The sequence below is a fragment of the Macaca fascicularis genome, chromosome 19 (assembly GCF_037993035.2).
Source record: "Macaca fascicularis isolate 582-1 chromosome 19, T2T-MFA8v1.1".
Taxonomy (NCBI): domain Eukaryota; kingdom Metazoa; phylum Chordata; class Mammalia; order Primates; family Cercopithecidae; genus Macaca; species Macaca fascicularis.
Window position 1 is genome coordinate 10377436 of NC_088393.1, and position 23311 is coordinate 10400746.

Sequence of the window (23311 nt, forward strand, 5' to 3'; positions counted from 1 at the left end):
TTGGAAAGAATCCAGAAGTTTTTAGTGATATAAATCTATAGTTTTTATATAATTGTGATAATTACATATTACTTATTTTTATTTATTTATTTATTTATTTATTTAATTTTTGAGATAGAGTCTCGCTCTGTCGCCCAGGCTGGAGTGCAATGGCATGATCTTAGCTCACTGCAACCTCTGCCTCCCGGGTTAAAGCGATTCTGCCTCAGCCTCCCAAGCAGCTGATGGGACTACAGGCACATGCCACCGCACAGGGCTAATTTTTTGTATTTTTAGTAGAGACGGGGTTTCACCATGTTAGCTAAGATGGTCTCGGTTTCCTGACCTTGTGATCTGCCTGCCTCGGCCTCCCAAAGTGCTGGGATTACAGGCGTGAGCCACTGTGCCTGGCATATTATTTATTTTTTAACAGGTAATTGATAATTATATATAATTTAATACTCATACTGTTCAGCAGCTTGCTTTTTATGCTTTATATCTTTGATATCTTTCTATAAGTGATCTCTTCATAAATTTCCTTTGCTTTGGTTTTGTTGTTCTTTCTTTTTTTTTTTTTCTTTTCTTTTTTTTTTCTTTTTTCTTTTTTTTTTTCTTTTTTTCTTTTTTTTCAGCCCAGAGGTCTTTTATTTATTTATTTTTTTTTAACACCTATTATGCCATGAATTCATAGGGAATAGGTTCCAGCAGCTCAGGCTCCTTCCCATTGGTTCTCACAAAGTGTGCTTCTCTGGGTGGAGCAGGCTGGCGCTTCAGTTGAACCCAGGTACCTTTCTCTTTGGCTTCTTTCTTTTTCTGATCATTTTCCTTCACGCGTTTCAGGAAGCTATCTCTGCTCTTAGAATGCTTAATGTGCTCAATACGTACATTAATTCTCTTGGCAAGAATCTTGCCCTTAACTTGTTTGTTTACAACAATGCCAACAGCATGCTGGGTAACGTTGTAGACTCTCCCAGTTTTGCCATGGTAACACTTGTGGGGCATTCCTTTTTGAACGGTACCCATTCCCTTGATGTCTACGATATCACCTTTCTTATAGATTTGCATATACGTGGCCAAAGGAACAACTCCATGTTTTCTAAAAGGCCTAGAGAACATATATCGGGTGCCTCTCCTCTTTCCCTTTGTGTTCGTCATTTTGGCAAATTACTGGAAGATGGCGGTTCCGGCCGAAAGGCTGTTCTTTCATACATACTATAATTGCTGTACCATATTATGACTTGCTTTTTCACCCGGCAGACAATACCAGTTAACACTACATATCCTAGGTATGGGCCAGGCACTGTTTTTTGTTTTTGGAGGTGGGTTTTTTTTTTTTTCTACATGGGGTCTTGCTCTGTCAACCAGACTGGAGTGCAGTGGCATAATCACAGCCTCACTGCACCCTCGACCTCTGAGGCTCAAGCTATCCTCCCACTTGAGCCTCCTGAGTAGCTGAGATTACAGGTGTGCCACCACACTCGCCTTTTTTTTTTTGAGATGAAATCTCGCTCTGTTGCCCAGGTTGGAGTGCAGTGGCACAATCACGGCTCACTGCAACCTCTGCCTCCCAGGTTCAAGTAATTCTTCTGTCTCAATCTCCCGAGTAGCTGGGATTAAAGGTGCCCGCTACCACGCCTGGCTAATTTTTGCATTTTTAGTAAAGACAGGGTTTCACCATGTTAGCAGGCTGGTCTTGAATTCGACTTCAGGTTGTCTGCCCGCCTCGGCCTCCCAAAATGCTGGGATTACGGGTGTGAGCCACCGAGCCTGGCTTGAGTGCTTTATGTGGATTAATTTATTTAATCTTCACATCAAACAGAAGGATGTATTATTGCTTATTCCCACTTTGCACATTGGGAAACCAAAGTACAGAGTAACATTAAGTAATCAGTTCAAGGTCACATAGCAAGTGGCAGTGCCAGGCTTTAAACCCAAGTCTGGCTCTAGACTTCTCTTAGCCTTCTACTGCATCCTGCATCTAATTTGTTGTGGGCAGTTTTCCCTGAGTTCACTTCACTCAGCCTCATTCTTTTTAGCGTTCACATAGGGTTCTATGCTAGGTGAACTATAGTTGAACTGTTTGCTGTCAGTGTCTTCAACTCCCATATCTACCCACAGTTCCCGAACCCTGGGTCCCAAATACCTCCTCTGTCCCACGGGCTCTGCAGACTCTATTTTAAGTTGGCTAAAACTGAGCTCATCTCCTCCCACCTGCACCTCCTCCATGTTCTTATATGAATGTCAATGTCGGCACCCACTGGTCACCCAGGATGGAGGAAGGAGCCAGACTGCGAAGGAATAAGGGAAGTAAGCAGGTTCCAAAAGACGTGGAAGGCGTTTGGGTCCAGAGCCTAGGGAAAAGTTTGGCCCTGCAAAAAATAAAAGAGGCTGGGTTAGCTTTGGACATCTGGGGAAACAGGTGGAATGAGGGAGGATGGAGGAGCCAAATTTAAGCATCGGGCACTTAGGTGCTCATCTCCAAGGCAACTGCATTGCTATGGCAACAGCAGAGGCAGCACCGCCCCGCCCAAGTACCACCTCGACCGCCGTTACCTCCGCAGCAGCCAGACGCTTCCGCATGAGAGGGCTGGGGGCTTGCGGACCTTCGGGAACGGCTCAGGAAGGCGGGAGTTGCTGCTGCATTAGCCAATCCATAAGCTCTGTCCCGCCTGGGTGGGCTCTGCGGCGAGGCGCGCCAAGAAGGGGTCGGGAGTTTTTTGGCGCTCGCTAAAGGGCGTTGAGAAGGGCGGGGCCGCGTCGCTTCGGACCACTCAGGAGCCGAGGAGAGCGAGTGGGCGGAGCCAGGCTGAGGCTGGCCGGGGGCGGGGCAAAGGGATAACGTGGGAGGGTCCGCCCAACCTCTCTTCTACCCAATAGAAGGCCAGAAAGCCAATCCGGACGGTTGGGGCGTCCAATGGGCGTTGCCGCGAGGCCCCGTTGCAGAGCGCGTCTAGCCAATAGGCAGCGGCGGCGGGCGGGCGCGGGCGACCGGCGGCGCGGCTGAGGCGGAGCAGGCGCTGCGGCAGGAGGGAAGATGGCGGACGAGGAGAAGCTGCCGCCCGGCTGGGAGAAGCGCATGAGCCGCAGCTCAGGTGCCGCGGGGGTCGGGGCTGGGGCGGGACCGCGCGGGCCCGCGTAAGCAGGGCTCGAGCTCACCTCTTGGGCGCGGCGGCAGCGGTGCCTCCCTCCTGTGGGGTCCTGGCTCCTCCGCGTCGTACCCGGGGTAACGGCCCCGGCCCGCCCTGTTGTGGGGACTGCGAGGCTCAGGAGCCGCCGGGAAGCCAAAGGAAGCTGAGGCAGGGGGCTGGGCGGGTGAGGGTCCGGGAAGTCCGGGGCGATGGCCCTGGCCCTGCCGGCCCGGCTGATACCTCTCGGCCTAATGCACCTGACGCCCCCGGGGGACGTCTCTGCACCTTGCTGGGCCCGGGGGCACCCCTGGGAAGGGGACACTCCAGTACCCTGCAAAGGGCATAGGGTGTTGCCCGACCTCGGGTCCACAACCTACCCCTGCTAACACCCCTACCGTGTACACCTAATGCTGAGTCTGCGACACCGCCGGTAACATTCTGCCAGACGATGGCCCCTGTGCTTAGGCCCGATTTAACGGTTAGCCACAATGATAATATTGCCAGTAACAGGGCACGTTTGTCTCTGTGTCAAGCGCTTTAAGTTCTCTCTGAATTGCCACAACTCTGGGAGCCAGATAGTTATTACTTCCTTTCTTACCAGCAAGGAAACTGAGGCCAGAAAACTGAAGGAACTCGTCCAAGATCATTCCAGGGGCTGGGGGTTGGATTAGGACCTAGGCAGTTTGCCTCCAGATCCCCCCGCCGGTGTCACAGCAAACTCCTGAGTAGCAGGCCCAGCATCTGTGGGCAGGTCGCGAGTCACTCTGCTGCCTCCAGAGCCCATAGCAATCGCATTTGCAGTAATAATTCTCCTTGGTTGAGTGCCAGGTTCTGGTGAACGCTTTGGATACATGGACTCTCCTCATTAACCCCGTGAGGTTTGATCTCCTTATTCTCTAGTCCCCATTTTTCAGATGAGAAAACTGAGGTGCAGAGAGATAGAGCCCATTGCCAAGGTTTTAGAGTGAGTCCGTAGCTCAGCTGCATTTGCCCCTGGAGCCCGTGCTCTGGCCCATTCTGCTCTAGCCCTGGCCTGTGGCTGGGACCTCCAGCATAAACCGGATGCTCTGCCCAGCCCTGGGCCCATTTCTGCTGTGTCTGCTCGGTTCAACCCTGATGACTTCCTTTATGGGCGACACTCCATGTCACCCAGGCGAACTGTCAGCCTTTGGAGTGGCACCCAGTAGGGTCTTTACTTCCAGCTTCTTGTTCACAGTATTCACTCCTTCATACCCCTCACTCCCTGGGTAACATCTGGCCACCAGTAATGCTGGTTCCTAGCTCTGCAACACTGTGCACGGTGTAGTAGCTAAGAGCAGAGCTTTCAGGTGTGAAGTACCTGAGTACAGTTCCTCCCTCCCCCTTTATGTGCCTGGAACAGAGTAATGTTACTCATTGCTGCCATTCCCAGAGATGCAGAAGGTGAGGCCTCCATTTTGTCGTCTATACAATGGAGATAATAAAGGCTATCCCACTCTTAATGTGTGCCAGTTTCTGTCCTAGGCATTTTGCAGATGTGTAAGCTTATTTGGTGCTTTCTTCTTCTTTTTTCTGGAGATGGTCTCACTGTGTGGCTCCGGCTGCAGTGCAGCCTCTGCCTCCCAGGCTTAAGCAGTCCTCCCACCTCAGCCTTTCAAGTAGCTGAGACCACAGGCATGTACCACCACCCATGGCTAATTTTTTATTTTTTATTTATTTACTTCTATTTATTTATTTATTTTGAGACAGAGTCTCACTCTGTCGCCCAGGCTGGAGTGCAGTGGCATGATCTTGGCTCACTGAAGCCTCCGCCTCCCGGGTTCAAGTGATTCTCCTGCCTCAGCCTGCTGAGTAGCTGGCATTACAGGTGCCTGCCACCACATCTGCCTAATTTTTGTATTTTTAGTAGAGACGAGGTTTCACCATGTTGGCCAGACTGGTCTTGAACTCCTGACCTCAGGTGATCCACCTGCCTCAGCCTCCCAAAGTACTGAGATTATAGGCCTGAGCCACTGAGCCCAGCCAGCCTGTTTTTTGGTTTGTTTTTGTTTTTTCTGAGACAAGAGTCTCACTCTTGCACCCAGGCTGGAGTGCAGTGGCATGATCTTGGCTCACTGTAGCCTCCGCCTTCCAGATTTAAACAATTCTCCTGCCTTAGCCTCCCGAGTAGCTGGGATTACAGATATATACCACCACACCCGGCTAATGTTTGTTTGTTTGTTTGTTTGAGGTGGAGTTTCGCTTTTGTTGCCCAGGCTGGAGTGCAGTGGCACAATCTCAGCTCACTGCAACCTCCACCTCCCAGATTCAAGTGATTCTCCTGCTTCAGCCTCCCCAGTAGCTGGGATTACAGGTGCCCGCCACCATGCCCGGCTCATTTTTTATATTTTTAGTAGAGATGGGGTTTCACTGTGTTGGCCAGGCTGGTCTCGAACTCCTGACCTCAGGTGATCCTCCCGCCTCAGCCTCCCAAAGTGCTGGTGCAGGCATGAGCCACTGTGCCTGGCCAATGTTTGTTTTTGTTTGTTTGTTTGAGATGGAGTCTTGCTCTGTCGCCTAGGCTGGAGTGCAGTGGCGCGATGTCAGCTCACTGCAACCTCTGCCTCCCGGGTTCAAGCGATTCTCCTGCCTCAGCCTCCCGAGTAGCTGGGACTACAGGTGTGTGCCTCTATGCCTGGCTAGTTTTTTTTATTTTTAGTAGAGATGGGGTTTCACTGTGTTAGCCAGGATGGTCTCGATCTCCTAACCTCATGATCCACCCGCCTCAGCCTCCCAAAGTGCTGGGATTACAAGTGTGAGCCACAGCACCTGGTCCAATGTTTGTATTTTTAGTAGAGATGGGGTTACACCATGTTGACCAGGCTGGTCTCAACCTCCTGACCTCAGGTGATCCACCCCACCTTGGCCTCCCAAAGTGCTGGGATTACAGGAGAGAGCTACGACGCTTAGCCCTTTTTAAATTTTTAAAAAATTATTATTTAGTCCTTTCAATGACCCTAAGGTAGGAACTGTTATCTCCATTTTACAGGTGAGAACGCTGAGGCCCAGGGAAGGTAGATCACATTTGAACGCAGATTCAGATTTGAATTCAGGTGGTCTGCCTGCTGAGTGCATGCTTCGAGTCAACTTCCTGTCCCCCAGCTTCCTCTCTTCCATCACCCTGGGTTATTTTCCTCCTTGAAGTTATCGGGGATTGATGTTATCCTGTGTTTTGTTTGCTTGTTTAGCACCTGTCTGTTCTCACCTAGAATGTTAGCTCTCTAAGGGTAGGGACTGTATCCTGCCACATTGGCTCATGTCTGGAGAGCCTGTGGCACATGGTGAACACGCCATGGATTTGTTGAATGAAGGCACCCCCTGCAAGCCAGGCCCTTACCCTGGCTTCTGGCTGTGGGCTCAGGTGGTGTCATGGGAGCACAACCCTAGCTGAATTCCCACCTGCCCTCCCCTCCAGGCCGAGTATACTACTTCAACCACATCACTAACGCCAGCCAGTGGGAGCGGCCCAGCGGCAACAGCAGCAGTGGTGGCAAAAACGGGCAGGGGGAGCCCGCCAGGGTCCGCTGCTCACACCTGCTGGTGAAGCACAGCCAGTCAAGGCGGCCCTCGTCCTGGCGGCAGGAGAAGATCACCCGGACCAAGGAGGAGGCCCTGGAGCTGATCAACGGTGAGCAGGGCAAGGGCAAAGGCTTGGGAGGGGATCTTCTCCCAGGTGGGCCTTTGTAGAAGTCACACCAGACCCTTCACCCCAGCTTGCTCAGCTACCAGGCGTTGGTGTTGGCCAACACCAAAACACCAGTGCATGACATGACCCTGACCTTCACAGCAGCCATTCTCTTTCCTTTCCATCTGGCATTTCAGGGTGAGCCAGGTAGGGGCAGAGGACCCAGCCCGGGGACTGGCAGACCTGGGTTCAGGTAGTACTGTGCCTCTGTGAACTCTGTGACCTCTGAGAGGGGACTCATGTCACCTCCCCTAGACTCAGCTTTCTCTGTAAAATGGGCATCCTCTGAGGACCATTGTGAAAGTTCAAGGGAATAAGGCAATGCATTTTGCCCAGTGGGCCCTCAGTCTGTGGGAACTGTTGTCAATAGTAATATCATCCAGTAGGGGCCCGAGTCACAAACATAGGTGGGTCCAGAGAGAGTGGTCAGAAAGGTAGTGAGTGCGTGCAGGGTGCGGTGGCTCACACCTGTAATCCCGGCACTTTGGGAGGCCTTGGAGGGCAGATCACCTGAGGTCAGGAGTTCGAGATTAGCCTGGGAAGTATGGTGAAACTTTGTCTCTACTAAAAATACAAAGATTAGGCAGATGTGGTGGTGCGTGCCTGTAATCCCAGCTACTCGGGAGGCTGAGGCAGGAGAATTGCTTGAACCCGGGAGGCGGAGGTTGTAGTGAGCCGAGATCGCACCACTCCACTCCAGCCTGGGCAGCAAAGCAAGGCTCCATCTCAAAAAAAAAAACGAAAGAAAGAAAGGTAGTGAGTGCCAGCAGAGCTAGTGAGTTAATTCTGACCTAAGGGAGGAAGCTATTCCCTGCTCTGTTCTGTGTTTCCTCTGCAGTCTGGCACTGGGGTGGCAAACTTTAAAGGCCAGATGGTAAATATTTTAGGTTTCGTGGGCCATGCAGTCTCCGTCAGCTCTGCTTTGTAACTGGATGGCAGTCATAACCAATATGTAAGCAAGCACATGGTCATGGCTGTGTGCCAAGAAAACTTTATTATTTACAAAATCAGGGAGGATTTGGCCTGCAGGCCATCATTTGCAGAGCCCTGTGTAAAGCTGTCCAGTTTGGCTGCCACTCACCAGATGTACTATTTCCATGTAAATTAATTAAAATTACCATTCAGATGCAGTGGCTTACACCTCTGATCCCAACACTTTGGGAGGCCAAGGCGGGAGGATCACTTAAGCCCGGGAGTTTGAGACCAGCTTGTGCAACATAGCAAAACCCTGTCTCTACAAAAAATACAAAAATTAGCTGGACGTGGTGGTATATGCCTATAGTGCCAGTTACTCAGAGAACTGAGGTGGGAGGATCCATTGAGCCCAGGAGGCAGAGGTTGTAATGAGCCGAGATCATGCTACCGCACTCCAGCCTGGGTGACAGAGCGAGACCCTGTCTCAAAAATAAATAAATAAGATAATATCAAAAATTGGTTTCTCAGTTGCACTGGTCATACTTTAGCTGGTGGCTGCCATCTTCGACAGCGGGAATATAAAACACATTTCCATTCTTGGCCGGGCATGGTGGCTCACACCTGTAATCCCAGCACTTTGGGAGGCCGAGGTGGGTGGATCACGAGGTCAGGAGATTGAGACCATCCTGGCTAACATGGTGAAACCCCGTTTCTACTGAAAATACAAAAAAATTAGCTGGACGTGGTGGCAGACACCTCTAGTCCCAGCTACTTGAGAGGCTGAGGCAGGAGAATGGCATGAACCTGGGAGGTGGAGCTTGCAGTGAGCTGAGATCGCACCACTGCACTCCAGCCTAGGCAACAGAGCGAGACTCCATTTCAAAAAAAAAAGACAATTTCCATTCTTGCAGGAAGTTGTGTCTGACAGCCTTTCTCAGAGTCCCCAGAACCTCTTGGGCTATCCCTACTCCAAACAACCCATCCCTCAACCATGCCCAGACAGCCTGGGTTGCTATGCAGCTCTGCTGCGTCCTGGCTGTGTGATCTTGAGCAAGTTACTTAACATCTCTGGGCCTCAATCTTTTTCTCCTTCTTCTTTTGAGACAGGATCTTGCTGTGTCATAGCTCACTGCAGCCTCAACCTCCTTGGGATCAGGTGATCCTTCCACCTCAGCCTCCCAAGTAGCTGGGACCGCAGGCTCATAACACCACACCTGGCTGATTTTTGTATTTTTAGTAGAGAGAGGACTTCACCATGTTGCCCAGGATGGTCGCAAACTCCTGGGCTTACGTGATCCTTCCACCTCAGCCTCCCAAAGTGCTGGGATGACAAGCATGAACCACCGCTCCCGGTCGTCAAGTCTTTTTCATTTATAAAGTTAGTATTAGAATAATAGGACCCACCTCCCAGGGTAGTTGTGAGGACTCCTGGCTAGTACAGTAAAGTGGGAGTAACAGCTCCTGGCATTGGTAAACGTTCTGTTATTGTTAGTGGCCACTGTCATTGCAGTTGTTGGTTGTGGTAACACAGGGCCCAGCACAGAGTGCACACTCGGTCAGTATTGGCTGTTGTTTTACTCTCTCATCACTTGGTCCAGTACTGGCCTGTAGGATGTTATTACACATGCACACCCCCAACATAACATCTAGCACAGTAAGTGCCCCCGTTAGCCTTATATGTAAGCATGGTAGAGAGAAGCCAAGCTCTTGCACGGAATCTTGAAGGCTGATTAAAGAGCCAGCCTCCTGACCTCTGAGGGCAGGGACTGGATCTCTCTCTTTCCCCTGTATTCCCATCCTGCCACACAAAGCCTGGCCCGGAGTCAGCCCTCACAGCCTTGTTTCATGAGCCAGTAGGAAGCAAGAAGGATTCCTGGCACAGGAACGGGCAGAAGTAAAGGCCTAGGGCTAGGATGTAGCCAGGACTCTGGGGAAGGCTTTGCAGGGAGCTGGGGGGTGGTGAGACCTCTCACGGGCAGGTCCCAGCCAGGTTGAGGATGGTCCTTGTCAGGTGAGGAGTTTGGGTTCTTTCCTGGAGGCAGCAGGACATAATGTGGCCATGTGGGATGAGGAGAGCAACCCAGCAGTGCTCTGCTTTCAGCAAAGATCTGGGAAGCTAGAATGTCAAGGACCAGGGAAACTGGAAGGCGCAGAACCTTCAGAGGTTCTGGTTGCCCCAGAGCAAGAGGAAGAAGTGGAAGGAGAAGCCAGGAGAGAATCACGAGATGACCCCTCGGGTCCTCCCAGCTCTAGTGGTCACTGTTCTGAGGCTTCCGGACCCCATAAGAGTGAGTAGGAGGGCTCAGGCATTTGGGGATGGAGCGGCATGAGGTGGGCTCCTGGGGGTCAGCAGAGCGGCCAGGCGCAGGACAGAGCTGCTTCAGGTGGTCCTGATGAGAGCTGGCAGAAGGCTGAGGCCGATGGGACAGTGAGGAGGGCATGGGCCTGGGTGTGGTGGGCGAGGGTGTTTCCCCCATCTCTGGGTTGGACAGGTGCACCTGGTAAGTAGCCAGGCCTTGGGGCCTCGCCGTAGGTACCTGCAGATTCGGGAATGTCAGCAGGAGCCCCGCCTGCCCACATGATGGAAGCTGTGGGAGGAACTGCAGCGAGAGACAGTGTGACTTGAACTTGGGGGCTGGAAGTGGAGGAAGAAGTGAAAGGGAGCAGACCTGAGAGAGATTCAAGAGGCAGGATAGAAAGGACTGGGTGATGGATTAGGTGGGCAGGGGTGGGATGTCTGGGGGAGGGTCAGGGCAGAATAGCATGGCCCACCCTGGGCTCGTACAGGGCTGAGTTTCAGTGCCGGCTGTGTGGTCTTCATTCCCTGGGCCTCAGTTGCCTCATCTGTAGAATGGGGAGAGGGTGGCTATGAGGATCCAGGAGCGATGGGCTCTGTGGCTGGTGCGTTCTGCATGGTGGAGCCTCAGCCCCAGTCATTCGGGTGTGGACAGTGGGGGAGCTGAGGTCAAGTCAAGGTCTCTGCTCACGGGCAGCCCCTGCTGCCACCCCACAGCCCATAGAAAGAGTTCTGGGTAGGACCACAGGAGGCCTGGTGGGCTCAGCACACAGATGATGACCTTGGCCCACGACCTCCCTCTCCTGGTATACTGCCTGAGACGGTGCTGGGGCAGATCCCCTCAGAGGTCAGTAGGAGGCTGCAGTGAGGTGGCCCTGGCCAGGGTACACTCGGTAACATCCTCATGTGCAGTGTCGGTGTGGGCATTGGGCACCTGGGCCTCATTTTCTCTTCCATGAAGTGGATGTTCTCCCCTCGAGGGTTCATGCCTGGTGATCAGGAGATCATGATTTGGGCAGCTCACTCCCCAGCTGGCGGCGGGCTGAATCTCATCAGTGCCCATTTAGATCTGGTGCTCCGCCCTTGCCCCGAAGGGACAGGCTGCCTGCAGAGAGAGTCGGGGCCTCCACGTTTTCTGCTGAGGCTCCTTTTCCCAGCATTGGCTCCTCTGCAGCTGCTGGGCTGCAGCCAGAGGCTGTCAGGGATCCGAGGGAGTCATTGCCGGTGTCCTTGTCTAAGGAGGATGGGCCGTGGAGAAGCCCTCCCTGCCTACTCTCCACCCCCGGCCCCTCACATGCCCAGGGCCTGGAGGGTCCCAGGGAGGCTGAGACTATGAGCAGCCATCCTATCCACATACCCATCCCAGCATCCAGGTCAGCCCCTTTGCCCCAAGGTCCCCAAGGTCACTGGCACCCTTCCAGCTTGCTGGCCTCGGGCCGGCCTCTAGCCTCTCCTTCTGGATCTTAGTCTTCTCAGACCTGACCCTGTCACCTCTTTCCCCAACCGGGCCCCTTCCCCTCTGGTGCCTGCAGCCTCAAGGAAGTATGCTGGAAGCAGCGTAATGATCCGGCAAGGCAGAGGAGAGAGCACATCTCAAAACCTTTTTGGGGTCAAGGACTACCCCGTTTGTTCCCTCACTCCCACCTAGGTCACTGAGGTGCATTAGCTTGGACTGTTGTAACAAAATACCACAGACTGTGGCTTAAACAACAGTCACCACTTTCCACAGTTCTGGAGGCCAGAAGTCCATGATCCAGGTTCCCTCAGATTCTGTTTCTGGCGAGAACCCATTTCCTGGCTTGTAGATGGCTGCCCTCTCACTGTGTACTCACATGGTATTCCCTAGTCGCATGTGCACGGAGTGAAGGAGCACAAGCTCTCTGGTGTCTCTTCTTATAAGGACACTAATCCTGGCCAGATGCAGTGGCTCATGCGTGTAATCCCAGACCTTTGGGAGACTGAGGCAGGCAAATCACTTGAGGTCAGGAATTCAAGACCCAGCCTGGCCAACATGGTGAATCTCCATCTCTACTAAAAATACTAAAAAAAAAAAGTAATTGGATGTAGTGGCACATGTGTGTGATCCCAGCTACTCAGGAGGCTGAGGCAGGAGGATCGCTTGAACCTTGTAGGCAGAGGTCACAGTGAGCTGAGATCACACCACTGAACTCCAGCCTGGGTGACACAGCCAGACTCTGCCTCAAAAAAAAAAAAAAACCAAAAACAAAAAGGGGACACTAATCCTGTTGGATCAGGGCCCCACCCTTATGACCACATTTAACCCTAGTTACTTCCCTGAAGTCCCCATCTCCAAATGCAGCCACACTGGGGGTTAGGGCTTTAACACATGAATTTGGGGTGACACAAACATTGAGTCCATAACAGATGGATGGGCAGCTTGGATCTGTCAGGGGCCTGCTCTGCAACAGCCGCTGCTTAAGCGGTCACTGATTCACTCCTTGGAGCAGCCTCCAACGTGGGAACAGCTGTTACCCCATTTTACAGGCTAGTTGAGTGAGGCTCCAAGAGGTAAGGTCACCTGCCAGACTCGCATTGTTCAGGAGCAGCAGAGGTAGGATCTGAACCTGATGTAGTCCAGAGTCAGCACCCATAACGTGTCCTCTTGGGCCTTGGGGATATGCTGTGAGCAGGCTGGCTGGGGTCTGCCAGCACAGACAGGTGCCATTCTGTTTTGCATACAATTTCAGGGGGTCCTGAACACCTTGAAGCAGGTGGAGGCCCCTGCTCCAGACTGGGAGCTCCTGGAGAGGCCACCCTGCATCTGTGTGGTTCTAAGCTGGAGCCACATCGAATCAGGATGGGGCTCCAGCACCTGACAGCCCCCATCAAATTTCATGGGTTTGGTGCCATCGAGGCTGACATGTTGTCTTGGAGGAGGCCCAGGAAGTCTGGCCTTAGGATCACAGCCTGAGTTTCAGGTAGACAGGGCATGAGATTCCAGCATTTCTGCTTCAAGCCCCGTGGTAGGTCCCTGTCTGCCTCCTTCCCCATGGCCTATTTCTGTCTCATTTATTCATGAACTTCTTGAACATTCATGAACACCTGTTTTGTGCACAGTGCTGGGTTCTGAGGGTGTAGCAATGAACAAGGCCAACCCAGCAGCCTTCGTTCCCACACTGTGAGGCAGGGAAGCAACCTGCCAATAGGATGGCGGTAAATGCAGCACCCAGGGGGAGGCACCTCACACAGTGGGGGATTAGGGGAGGCTTCTGGGGGAGACCAGAGGATAGCTGGTAAGTTTCAGGCAGGACGAAAGGCTTAAACCAAGGTCTTCGAGGCAGGGGAGCAGGGCGGGAGTAGGAGGATTTCATTGTCGGGGGGTCGGGTGCAGGCTGAGCTAACAAGACACACAGAACCAAACCCCTCAAGGTCAGCCTCACAGAGCAGGAACTCAGGAAGAAAGTGTTTGGTTTTTTCTTTTTGAGATGGAATTTCGCTCTTGTTGCCCGTGCTGGAGTGCAGTGGCACGATCCCAGTTCACTGCACCTTCCACCTCCCAGGTTCAGGAGAAAGCACTTTTTAAAAAAAAATCATTCCAGCTACTTGGGAGGCTGAGGCAAGAGGATTGCTGCAGCCCAGGGGTTCAAGGCCAGCCGGAGAAATATGATGAGACCCCATCTCTACAAACGGAAAACAAAACAGTCGTTGCTGGCTTTCATCAAAGCAGAAGGTTTTCCAAGAGAGCTGGCAGGTCAGAGGCAGATCTGGGTGATATGAGCTATGGGGGCGCCAAAGTGTGGCTTTTATTTGTTTTTAAGTGGTATGGCTTGCCACTGTGTGTGTGAGAGGACAACTTGGACGGGCTGTCCAATTTCAGGGATCCCTGTGGCTGTGCCCCCAGCCCTGGCCGCTGGGGGCTGCAGCAGGATGATGCTTGTTCAGGGCCTGGGGCTGGACCTGGCTCCTCAGAGGCTCAGTGCCTGCAGGCAGTCCTGCTTCCCCAAAGCAGGTGGGTACCCTGGCTGGCTTAGTGGTCCAGACAGAAGCGGGGACAGGGGACTCCAGTGCTCTGTGCCTAAGGCCAAGGAGATACCTAGAAGTTCAGGGAGAGGAAGGGTGGGAGGGGGTCCTAGCAACATCTAATTTAAGTCGGAGTCACTGGTGGATGTGTCTGGCACAGAGGGGGACCCTGTGGCAGCCCTGGAAGCGGGGTGTTCTGATCAAACCAGGGCATCATGGGCAGAAGCCTCTGTAATATGCCATCCCAACAGAAGCTGGGGCCCTGTATGGCATTGATGTCCCTGTCGGACAGGCACCACGCAATGCCCCAGAGTGATGGCCAGATCTGACCAGGACAAGTGGGCCGGGAGGGCCAAGGATGGGGCAGCAGAGCAGTAGAGGCTGCGTCATCCCTGGGATGCAGTCCACACGGAGGGGAAGAATGATGAAAGCAAGGGACATTGGTCAGGGTCCTGCTCGGTGCCGGGCACTGTGCCGCATGTCACAGCCACTGGCACAAGACCGTCAGGTGGAGGGGCAAAGGGATGTCAGGGCAGCAGGTCCTGTTGACATCCAGCTCAGATACCAGGACACTGGTGGCTGCCATGACGTGCAGCCCAACAGGGAGCTATGGCTGTGCTGTCATGGTGGTACCATTTCCATCGTGGTCCCAAGCAGGTCAGAGTGTGAGGCCGAGGAGCCTTGGGGACACTTGGATCAGTTCACTGTGTTCAGCAGGTGCCATGGTTGGGTGTCCAGGCCTCCTAGCACTGGCTAGGTCACCCAGCAGTGTCCCCATGGCTCTCTGACAGGCTGTAGGCGGGTGCGTCAGCTATGTGTGTCCTTGGCAGGTTGGCCGGCAGTCGTGTCATGGCCTCATTTAGGTCAGAAGGAGCAATGGGTAGAAGTGTCAGGGTGACGTTAGGAAACCCCCTACTGAGTGTGTCAGGGTGACCCTCACGTTGGAGAGAAGAACTGGTGTCCCTGGAGCGTGGCTGCTAGGCCATAGGGTACATGGGGTGGGTGCAGTTCACCCAGAGGCCTGCCCTGGCTTGCTGGGGCTGTCACATCACTGGCCTAGGGAGGACACTGGAAGGGACACCCGTTGGTGTCAGAGCAAGAGGAGGATTGGGGTAGAGCAGACTTTGGCTCATGGGCACCTTCCTGGGGGCGGCCTGGACTCAGGAAGGCGGTAAGCCATTCCTTCCCACCTGGCATGTGCACAAGAGTGCATACACAGACTTGCTCACACACATTCACACAACACACACCACGTGCACACACACGCAACCCTCCCCACTTGGCTCCCGAAACATGAGTCACTCAGATGCTACTCTGCTGCTATCCTGCCCCCCTCTGCCAGCAGCCCTGTTCCTCCTTCCTCCAGCAGCCCTGGCCTCCCCCGCCTCCTGGAGAGTCAGAGTCGATGGGCTGGTTTAGGCCACACAGGGTGGGGCCGCCCTAACTTCTGCCAGCATGCAGACCGTAGGTGGGGAGCCAGGAGAAGAGCTGTGTCGCCTGCCTCTGGGACCCTGGGGCTACAGTCCACGAGTGTCCCTTGCAAAGCCCACCGGGGTGCCTTGGAGACCCTTCCCAGTGCCAGGCTGTTCTTCCCAGATGGGACAGCTGAGGCCATCGGCTGCCGTGGCAATGCTGGGCCCTCTCTGGACAGTTCTCCCACCTCTGCCCAGGGGGCCCTGGGGGCCCAGCTCCCTGCCTGGGTCAGCGTCTCCCTGCTTCCTGCACTCCTCTGATCTGTCCAGCTTGGATGTAGATTTTCCCTCAAATGTGTGTGTGTGTGTGCATGTGTGTGTGCTGGAGAGAGTGACAGCGGGAGCAGGGATGTGAGACCCGCAGGGTTGCAGGGCTCATGGGTGACTGGCGGGGTGCACCGAGTGCTCATGCACGTGAAAGTCGCCTCTTCTTGGGTGTGGGTGAGGACAGGTGTGACTGCACCTGCAGGTGTGTGTGAGGAGAGGGGTATGGGGAGCATGTGTGCCTGTAGGGGGAGGCTTTCCGAGTGAAGTGCTGCCTCCCCCGCCGGCCAGCTCTGGAGCCCTCCGTCCTGTCTGGTCAGGTCCCGCCGCCCTGACCTGGCACTCCCATTCCGTTCCATGTCCGCAGGCTACATCCAGAAGATCAAGTCGGGAGAGGAGGACTTTGAGTCTCTGGCCTCACAGTTCAGCGACTGCAGCTCAGCCAAGGCCAGGGGAGACCTGGGTGCCTTCAGCAGAGGTGCGCAAGGAATGGGCCCCACCAGGTCGGGGGACCCCCACTACCCTGAGGGATAGAGGCCGGGAGGGTCTGGGCACTGGGCTCCCGGGTGCCACACCGGCCTTTGGGGTCCAGCAGGTGGCAGCACAGCCCCTTCCTCAGGCTTCAGAGGCTGCTCTGCTGGGCAGGGCCAGGGCCACACAGGGAGGGGGCTGCAGCGCTTTCTTCCTGGAATCATCTCTACCCGGGGGTGGGGGCGCGGCCTCTGTGTGTCTGTGCGCAGATGTCCTCGTCCCAGGCCCACCAAGGCAGGTACGTCCTGTCCTCTGCCTCTTCCTTTTTGTGGTTTAAGGCTGGGGGCCCTGAGAGTCCCAGGGCATGTCCCGCAGAATCCCTCTCAAAGGTGGGGAAACCAGGGGTGAGAGGAGGTGGCCCTGAGTTTAGGCCTGTCTGGCCAGGAGAGTGGAAATCAGGGACAGAGGGGACCAAGCAGCCTCCTCTTCCTCCTCTTCAGTCCTCATGATCTGCAGAACATCAGGGAAAGGCCAGGATGGGTTGCAGGGTATGGTGTGCAGGTGTCTTAGTGGGGCGGGGCGGCAGCATGGGGCAGGAGCTGCCCACCTGCTCCGAGAAGGCTGGCGGGACAGATGACATGGCAGGGCTGGGAACCAGGCCCAGGGAGACGAGTTCACCACCGAAGTGGCCCCTAAACGTGCAGCGGCAGCCGCAGCCCTGCCTGCCATCCTTCATGCTGTCCTCCGGCTTCCCAGGGCCTCCTTAATGGCCCTGCCGCCCCTAGCTGGGCCACCGCTCAGCACCAGCAATAAACGTGGTGACGGATGAATGTGGACGAGTGTGAGGCTCAGCGCAGGCAGGAGCCCCATCTGTCGTGGCTGCTGCCCGCCCTGCCTCATCCTGTCCTCTGCCAGCCCAGCCTTGACGCCCCCACCGCCTCTCCTGGCTCCCAGGTCAGATGCAGAAGCCATTTGAAGACGCCTCGTTTGCGCTGCGGACGGGGGAGATGAGCGGGCCTGTGTTCACGGATTCCGGCATCCACATCATCCTCCGCACTGAGTGAGGGTGGGGAGCCCAGGCCTGGCCTCGGGGCGGGGCAGGGCAGCTGGGCCCGTCAGCTCCCCTCTTGCCCACCAGCCAGTAGCCGAATCCCCCACTCCCTGCTACCGTCACACAGTATTTATTGTTCCCAAAATGGCTGGGAGGGGGCCCTTCCAGATTAGGGGCCCTGGGGTCCCCACTCCCTGTCCATCCCCAGTTGGGGCTGCGACTGCCAGATTCTCCCTTAAGGAATTGACTTCAGCAGGGGTGGGAGGCTCCCAGACCCAGGGCAGTGTGGTGGGAGGGGTGTTCCAAAGAGAAGACCTGGTCAGCAGAGCTGCCCCGTGTTCCCCCAGGTCCTGGAGGTAGACTTGAGGACCGAGTTATTTCTAGTTAGGCCACGCTCCTCTGTTCAGTCGCAAAAGCAAACACTCGTGCGGCCCAGCCATGGGCCCTCTGAGCAACTGTGCAGCACCCTTTCACCCCCAATTAAACCCGGAACCACTGCTCCGCTCTCCTGTGTCTCATTTCTCCCCGGGGACGCATAGGGGGGACGATGTCACGGGGAGGGGATCACAGCTACCCCATCCTAAGAGTCCCAGCTGCACGTTCTTCCCTAAGACTCCCCCTTGCCCTGGGTCGGCACCCTGAGACCTGCACCCTGAGACTTGCTTCCCTGCCATCTCAGGTGCTTCCGGAAGGTTCATGGGTCCAACCCAGCACCTGGCCCAGCACCCACTGCAGTTGCGGTTACCATGACAACAGGGCCCTCCTGGACTGGAGGGGGCTTCTGTGGGGAGGGGGACGGGAGCAGACACGGCTTCTAGTGCTCAATTGAAGGTGCAGAAGAGGGGATCCTGGGGCAGGTGGCGGGGAGATGGGGTCCCCCGCCAGTGTGGGGGCTATGGATGTGGCCTGCCTGACCCCCATCCCCTGTTCAGTTGGGGGGCTGTGGGTCTGATGGAGAAGTGGTTATGCCTGCACGCCCTATTCCCCTTCCACTTGATGGGGACCAGCCCAGATTGTGGGGGTGCCTGGCTGGCAGAGCTTAGGGACCAGAGCAACTAAAGCCTGGCCCCAGGGGACCTCCCCTCCCGCAAGCGCTGAGTTTCTAATAAAGGCCAAGCCTCATAAACAATCACCTGTGCCTGCTCCCATCTGGCTGGCTTCGGGAGCAATCGCTCACTCGCCTGCTGCCTGCCTGCCGGAGCGTTTGTCATTAGGAAGGTTTAATGGGTTTCCTCTCAGCTCCAGAGGGCTGGGGAGAGCCGGCTGCATGGCTACACCGCCAGGCAGAATGTTCTCCCGTCGCCTGGTGGAAGGGGGTTGGGAGTGAGGCAGCCGCGCCACCATTCACACCAGCAGTTGGATGTGGGGTTGGGGAAGTGACCACCCCTCCTGGAACAGTGGAGGCCCTGGTTCTGGAAGGATAGGAAATTAGTGGCTGGGGCCCAGAGGGTTTGCCGAGTTCCACTCCAAGGTGAAGAATGAGTTTTGTGTTCTGTCAGCAGCAGGGCCCAGGGAAGCATGTGCATCATTCTGTGTGGGAGACGCTGCCCCCAACCCGTGTGTGTGTGTGTGTGTGTGTGTGTGTGTGTGTGTGTGTGTGTGTGTATGTGTCTGCATTTGCCCAGTAATGTGTGGGGCCATGTGATTGGTTGTCTCTGTGTCCTGTGCATTTCGGGAGTCCCCTCGTCTAGGTGTGACCACCTGCCCCTCCAGGCACCCCCTTCCCTTGTCTGTCTGTGCAGTGGCCAAAACCCAAATGAGAATGTCGCTGTTAGGTAACCATGCCTCCAGAGCCCACTTCGGGGCCGTGATTCATTATTAAGCAGCTGTGCATTCCCTTACCTCCCACTCACCCCCTCCTGCCTAGAAACGGCATAAATCCCAGGCCTTTAGGATGGTGACAGTGTAGTCTTCCCTAGTGCCACTTTACAGGCACCTCCCAGGCCAGACCTGCCCCAGGGGGTCAATCTCCACATGCCCCTGGCTTCTGTGGCCGTAGGGCAGGGCTGGAGCAGGTCACCTTGGGGTAAACGGGATTACTGCCCCAGGATTGGAGTTGGCTTCGCGGTGCCCATGTCCATGATGAGAGGGGAAATCAGTGAGTTAGCAGTGGACAGCCGAAGACGCACACATGCACACAGATTGATCCTGGCCTGGGAAGTGTTAAGTCTGCCTGCCTATCCTTGTTTGTAACAAAAACCACAAACTCAAAAGCTCTGAGCCTGCGTGTGTGTGTGTGTGTGTGTGTGATCTCTCTCTGAGGACCTGGTACAGATGTGATGGACACACCCACACCCAGCCCCAATCGCGGTTTGAGAATGTGGCTCCCCAGCACTCAGCGTATTGTGGACAAAGATTGTGGACCTCAGCATCCTCAATTCTGCACCTTACTTTGGGAGAATCCAGTGTCTAAGGGCAATAAACTACCCTGTCCTCTCACTGTGGAGACTCTCTGCCTCCAAATAAATGTAAATTGGGGTGGGAGTTGGGGGGATACAGATGTTCTAGGTGTCCCGGCTTTGTGCTGCTTTTCGTTTCATTTTTTCAGCCGGTACAGAGTAAGGTGCCTCTCCCCGTGCTAATCCGGGAATGAATCCTTTTTCCAATGTCAAACATATTTGCTTAAATGGAAATTAATTGCTTTTCTTGAGGATTTCTCTAAAAATTGGTTTTAAATGAGTACATTAGGCAGTCCCATTTATTATTCATTGGTTTCATTCCCAATATGGCCCCAGTATCCGAGTTCCCGGAGATGCCAGCACAGAGCGGAGATGATTTAATCAGGGAAACCATTAATTAGAGATGGGGAGAGCCTCCCCCGGGGGAGTGGGGAGCACCCACTCTGTGGCCTCAGCGGGGTGGGGATCTGGGCCACTGGGGCTCTTTAAATGATGTTTCTGCTCTGGATTCAATAGGGACCAACCACTGGGGTCAACATGGGGCAGGATCACCTGGGCAGCTTCCCCTACCTTCATTCTTGGCCCCTCAGCCCCAAGGGTGACGCTCCTCATCGTTCTTGTACCCCTTCCAACTAGCCTGGCTGCACCCCTTACATCCACCTCACGCAGGCCTTCAGACAGGCCTGGCTCGTATAAAGCCTTCATCTGGTTCTTCCCCGTCTGTGACTTCCCCTCCCCTGCCTTTAGCCAGATCTCTAAGGCTGCTGAGGACTTAGCTTCTCCTTTTTTATTTTTAAAATTGAGACAAGGTCTCACTCTGTGGCCCCGCTGCAATGCAGTGGCGCTCATGGTTCATGGCAGCCTCGAACTCCTGGATTCAAGAGATCCTCCCACCTCAGCCTCCCGAGTAGCTGGGACTGTAGGCGCACACCACCACGCCTGGCTAGTTTTCTCAATTTTTTTTAGAGATGCGGTCTTGTTAGGTTGCCCAGGCTGGTCTTGAACTCCTGGGCTCAAGCGATCCTTCCACCTCAGTTTCCCAAAGTGCTGGGATTACAGGCATAAGCTGCTGTATCCGGCCTTCTCATAGTTCAGTCCCTTCCTGTCTCCCTCATAGTCTTCTTTCCTGCCTCCAGAACGTCTTGTCTTTTCCTCTTCTTCCCCTCCAAGAGTTCTGGTTCCCCATCAAGGGCTATCCCTGCCCAATCCCTCTTCCAGGCAAACAGGCTCCATGTGTGGGGGGTGAGTGTGTTCAGCTGAAGGCACCTGAGTGCCCCTTTAGGCTGTTTCTAGCTTTTTTTGTGATTAGCTAACTCGGCACAAATGTGACTCGTTTAAAAACGATTTTTGAAATTACAAAGCAACAAGAGAAAAAAGAAAAAGGAAAAATTCAGCTGGGCCCTACTCTTTCATACCCAGCTTGTCAGAAACCAGCTCGATTGTTAAAAACCCATTTAAAAAATTGCCAGACTGGCCGGGCTCAGTGGCTCACGCCTGTAATCCCAGCACTTTGGGAGGCCGAGGGGGGCGGATCACTTGAGCCCAGGAGTTCAAGATCACCCTGGACAACATGTCGAAACCCCCATCTCTACTAAAAATACAAAAATTAGCCTGGCGTGGTGGTGCGTGCCTGTAATCCCAGCTACTCGGGAGGCTGAGGCACGCGAATCGTTTGAACCCGGGAGGCGGAGGTTGCAGTGTGCTGAGATCATGCCACTGCACACCAGCCTGGGTGACAGGGCAAGACTGTCTCAAAAAAAATTTTTTTTTTCCAGACCACTTAGTAATGCATCAAGAGTGATCAGAGAGTGGCAATCCAGTGACGGGAGAATACTCATTTGAGACCAGTTTTCATTGTTGTGCTAGAATTCTCGGTTGTTTTGATCAAACTGCTTTTAAATGAATTGCTTTCCATCAAAACAGCTTGGGATTGGGTCTCCTCACCCATCTCTCCAAAGGGCTGGCCCTGGGGAACCCCTTCCCCTCAGTTTGCTTAAGCTCAAGTCATGGAATAAGGGGAACCTCACTGGAGATGGGTCTCCAGGCTTGGACTCTGGGGCCACCTCCACCTCTGCCCCTGTTGGACACACAGAGTCATCAAAGCATCAAATGTCAAAGGTCCCGTTTATTCCGGCAAACCGGAAAGAAAAAGTGTAAATAAAAAAAGAAACAGATCCATGCACTCAACTCCTGGGGGTGGGGGTGGGAGTGAGGGATGAGGAATGGGTGGGAAGCAAGGAGGGAGGGGTGGAAGGACAGAGAGAGTGAGAGAGACAGAGAGAGGCAGAGACAGGGAAAGAACTGGAGAACCAGAGCCATAAAAAGAAAAAGACATCCATAAAAAGGCAGAAAGAAAGAAGTGTATTAAAAGCAGGGATCAATAAAGGAGAAGAGGGGAAATTGAGAAAATAGACAGAAATACACAGGCAGAGAACAAAAGCCCAGCAAAAAGGCGGGGAGAAAGGGCATGACAGAGACAGAGAGATCACCCTTGAGGGACACAGGCAGAATGAAAAGGGCCCCCAGCCCCCGGAGGCCCCCCAGGCAGCAGCCTGAGCCACAGTATTGGCTCAGGGGTCCCCAGAGGTGCTGATGACGTGAAACAGGGTGACATTGTAGAGCACCTGGTGACCGTTGTTCCAGGTATAGAGGGCGCGCTCCCGGGGGTTGTAATCCAGCATCGAGATGTGGGAATACTGGTTGTGGAAGGGCACGTCCGTGTACTCGTAACTGGACGTGTTGGTGAAATAGGCAAAGTAGACCTTGGCCCCAGCCAGGTGGGAGTTGGTCACGTAGAGCACACCGCAGATCATGAAGGCCTCGCCGGCGCTGCGCTTGGGGTAGCCGGTGTCCCAGGACCGCATGACCTCGAGGGTGTGCGGGTCCAGCCGGCTGACCACGATGTTGCCCGCGTTCTGGTTGGTGGTGTACACAGCCCAGAGCCCGCTCTCGTCCACCATGAAGTCCATGTCGGAGAAACCGCCCCAGGAGTAGGGGAAGGTGTTGTTGTAACCGGCGCCCGGGAGGCTCCTCTGCACCAGCACGGAGCGCGAGCGGAAGTGGTATTTGACCACCACGTTGCTCTGGTACTTGTTATAGAACAGGGAGCCGTTGTACACCACGTGGCCCGTGCCCGCCCACGGCTGGGGTAGCAGGTGCTGGATAAAGTTCTGGCCTTTGATGAAATCTCCCAGGGTACGGAACTCCAGGACCCGGCGGCCCTTGTAATAGCCATCCATGTACCAGACCTACGGGAACAGCCGCTGGTCACTGGGTGGGGGACCACCACCAATGACCCAAGGGTCCCAGCACCAGTTACAGCCATTAGAGATCAACGGTCACTAAGTGGTCATTAGTCATGGGAATTCTGTTGACCGTTCATTACCAATTATGGCCCTAGTGTGACCATGATCGTCTCGTGGTGACAGCATTAACCATGGGCAGTGAATTCAAGTGATGTCTTATCACTCAGTGGCTGTCCAGTGACCACTAACCACCCAATATCCAATAATCAGGGAATTCCTGGGCCCAGTGAGTCCCCAGGGGCTGCAGTTTCTTGGGGAACTGCATGGCCCCAGTGGGACCACGATCCCAGTGAGTGCTATTGGTCTTTTTTTTTTTTTTTTTTTTTTTTTTGAGATGGAGTCTCGCT

The 23311-nt window shown here is 54.4% G+C and overlaps 3 protein-coding genes and 1 long non-coding RNA gene across 7 annotated transcripts in view; 1 reads left to right on the forward strand and 3 right to left on the reverse strand.

Annotated features, from left to right (window-relative positions):
• Positions 1-528: 528 nt before the first annotated feature.
• On the reverse strand, positions 529-1175 carry LOC135968640 (large ribosomal subunit protein eL21-like). The gene has a single exon (XM_065536266.2). It carries the CDS (start codon positions 1132-1134, stop codon positions 652-654), a length of 483 nt encoding a protein of 160 aa, XP_065392338.1. The 5' UTR covers positions 1135-1175; the 3' UTR covers positions 529-651.
• Positions 1176-1756: 581 nt separating this feature from the next.
• On the reverse strand, positions 1757-2684 carry LOC141409203 (uncharacterized). The gene is made up of 2 exons (XR_012428348.1): positions 2533-2684; positions 1757-2348 (listed from the first exon to the last, which is right to left on the reverse strand). It is a non-coding gene; the product is annotated as an uncharacterized lncRNA (long non-coding RNA).
• A 314-nt stretch (positions 2685-2998) lies between these two features.
• PIN1 (peptidylprolyl cis/trans isomerase, NIMA-interacting 1) lies at positions 2999-17757 on the forward strand. The gene is made up of 4 exons (XM_045380855.3): positions 2999-3071; positions 6541-6753; positions 16106-16216; positions 17164-17757. The coding sequence occupies exons 1-4, from the start codon at positions 3014-3016 to the stop codon at positions 17271-17273; spliced, it is 492 nt and encodes a 163-aa protein (XP_045236790.1). The 5' UTR covers positions 2999-3013; the 3' UTR covers positions 17274-17757.
• Positions 17758-21766: 4009 nt separating this feature from the next.
• Positions 21767-23311, reverse strand: part of OLFM2 (olfactomedin 2) — an 84892-nt gene continuing 83347 nt past the window's right edge. For all 4 annotated transcript variants that reach the window (XM_074025816.1, XM_005587917.4, XM_015440649.4 and 1 more), the window contains exon 6: positions 21767-22907. In XM_074025816.1, the coding sequence (XP_073881917.1) occupies positions 22230-22907 (678 nt within the window). In that variant the 3' untranslated portion in view covers positions 21767-22229. The remainder of the gene's footprint in view (positions 22908-23311) is intronic.

Excerpts from the sequence above, each read along its gene's own strand:
- PIN1 (XM_045380855.3), top strand. The coding sequence starts at position 3,014 with ATGGCGGACGAGGAGAAGCTGCCGCCCGGCTGGGAGAAGCGCATGAGC. Across the intron at positions 3,072-6,540 it reads GCGCATGAGCCGCAGCTCAG|GCCGAGTATACTACTTCAAC; the intron begins GTGCCGCGGGGG and ends CCTCCCCTCCAG. Across the intron at positions 6,754-16,105 it reads GGCCCTGGAGCTGATCAACG|GCTACATCCAGAAGATCAAG; the intron begins GTGAGCAGGGCA and ends CCATGTCCGCAG.
- LOC135968640 (XM_065536266.2), bottom strand. The coding sequence starts at position 1,134 with ATGACGAACACAAAGGGAAAGAGGAGAGGCACCCGATATATGTTCTCT.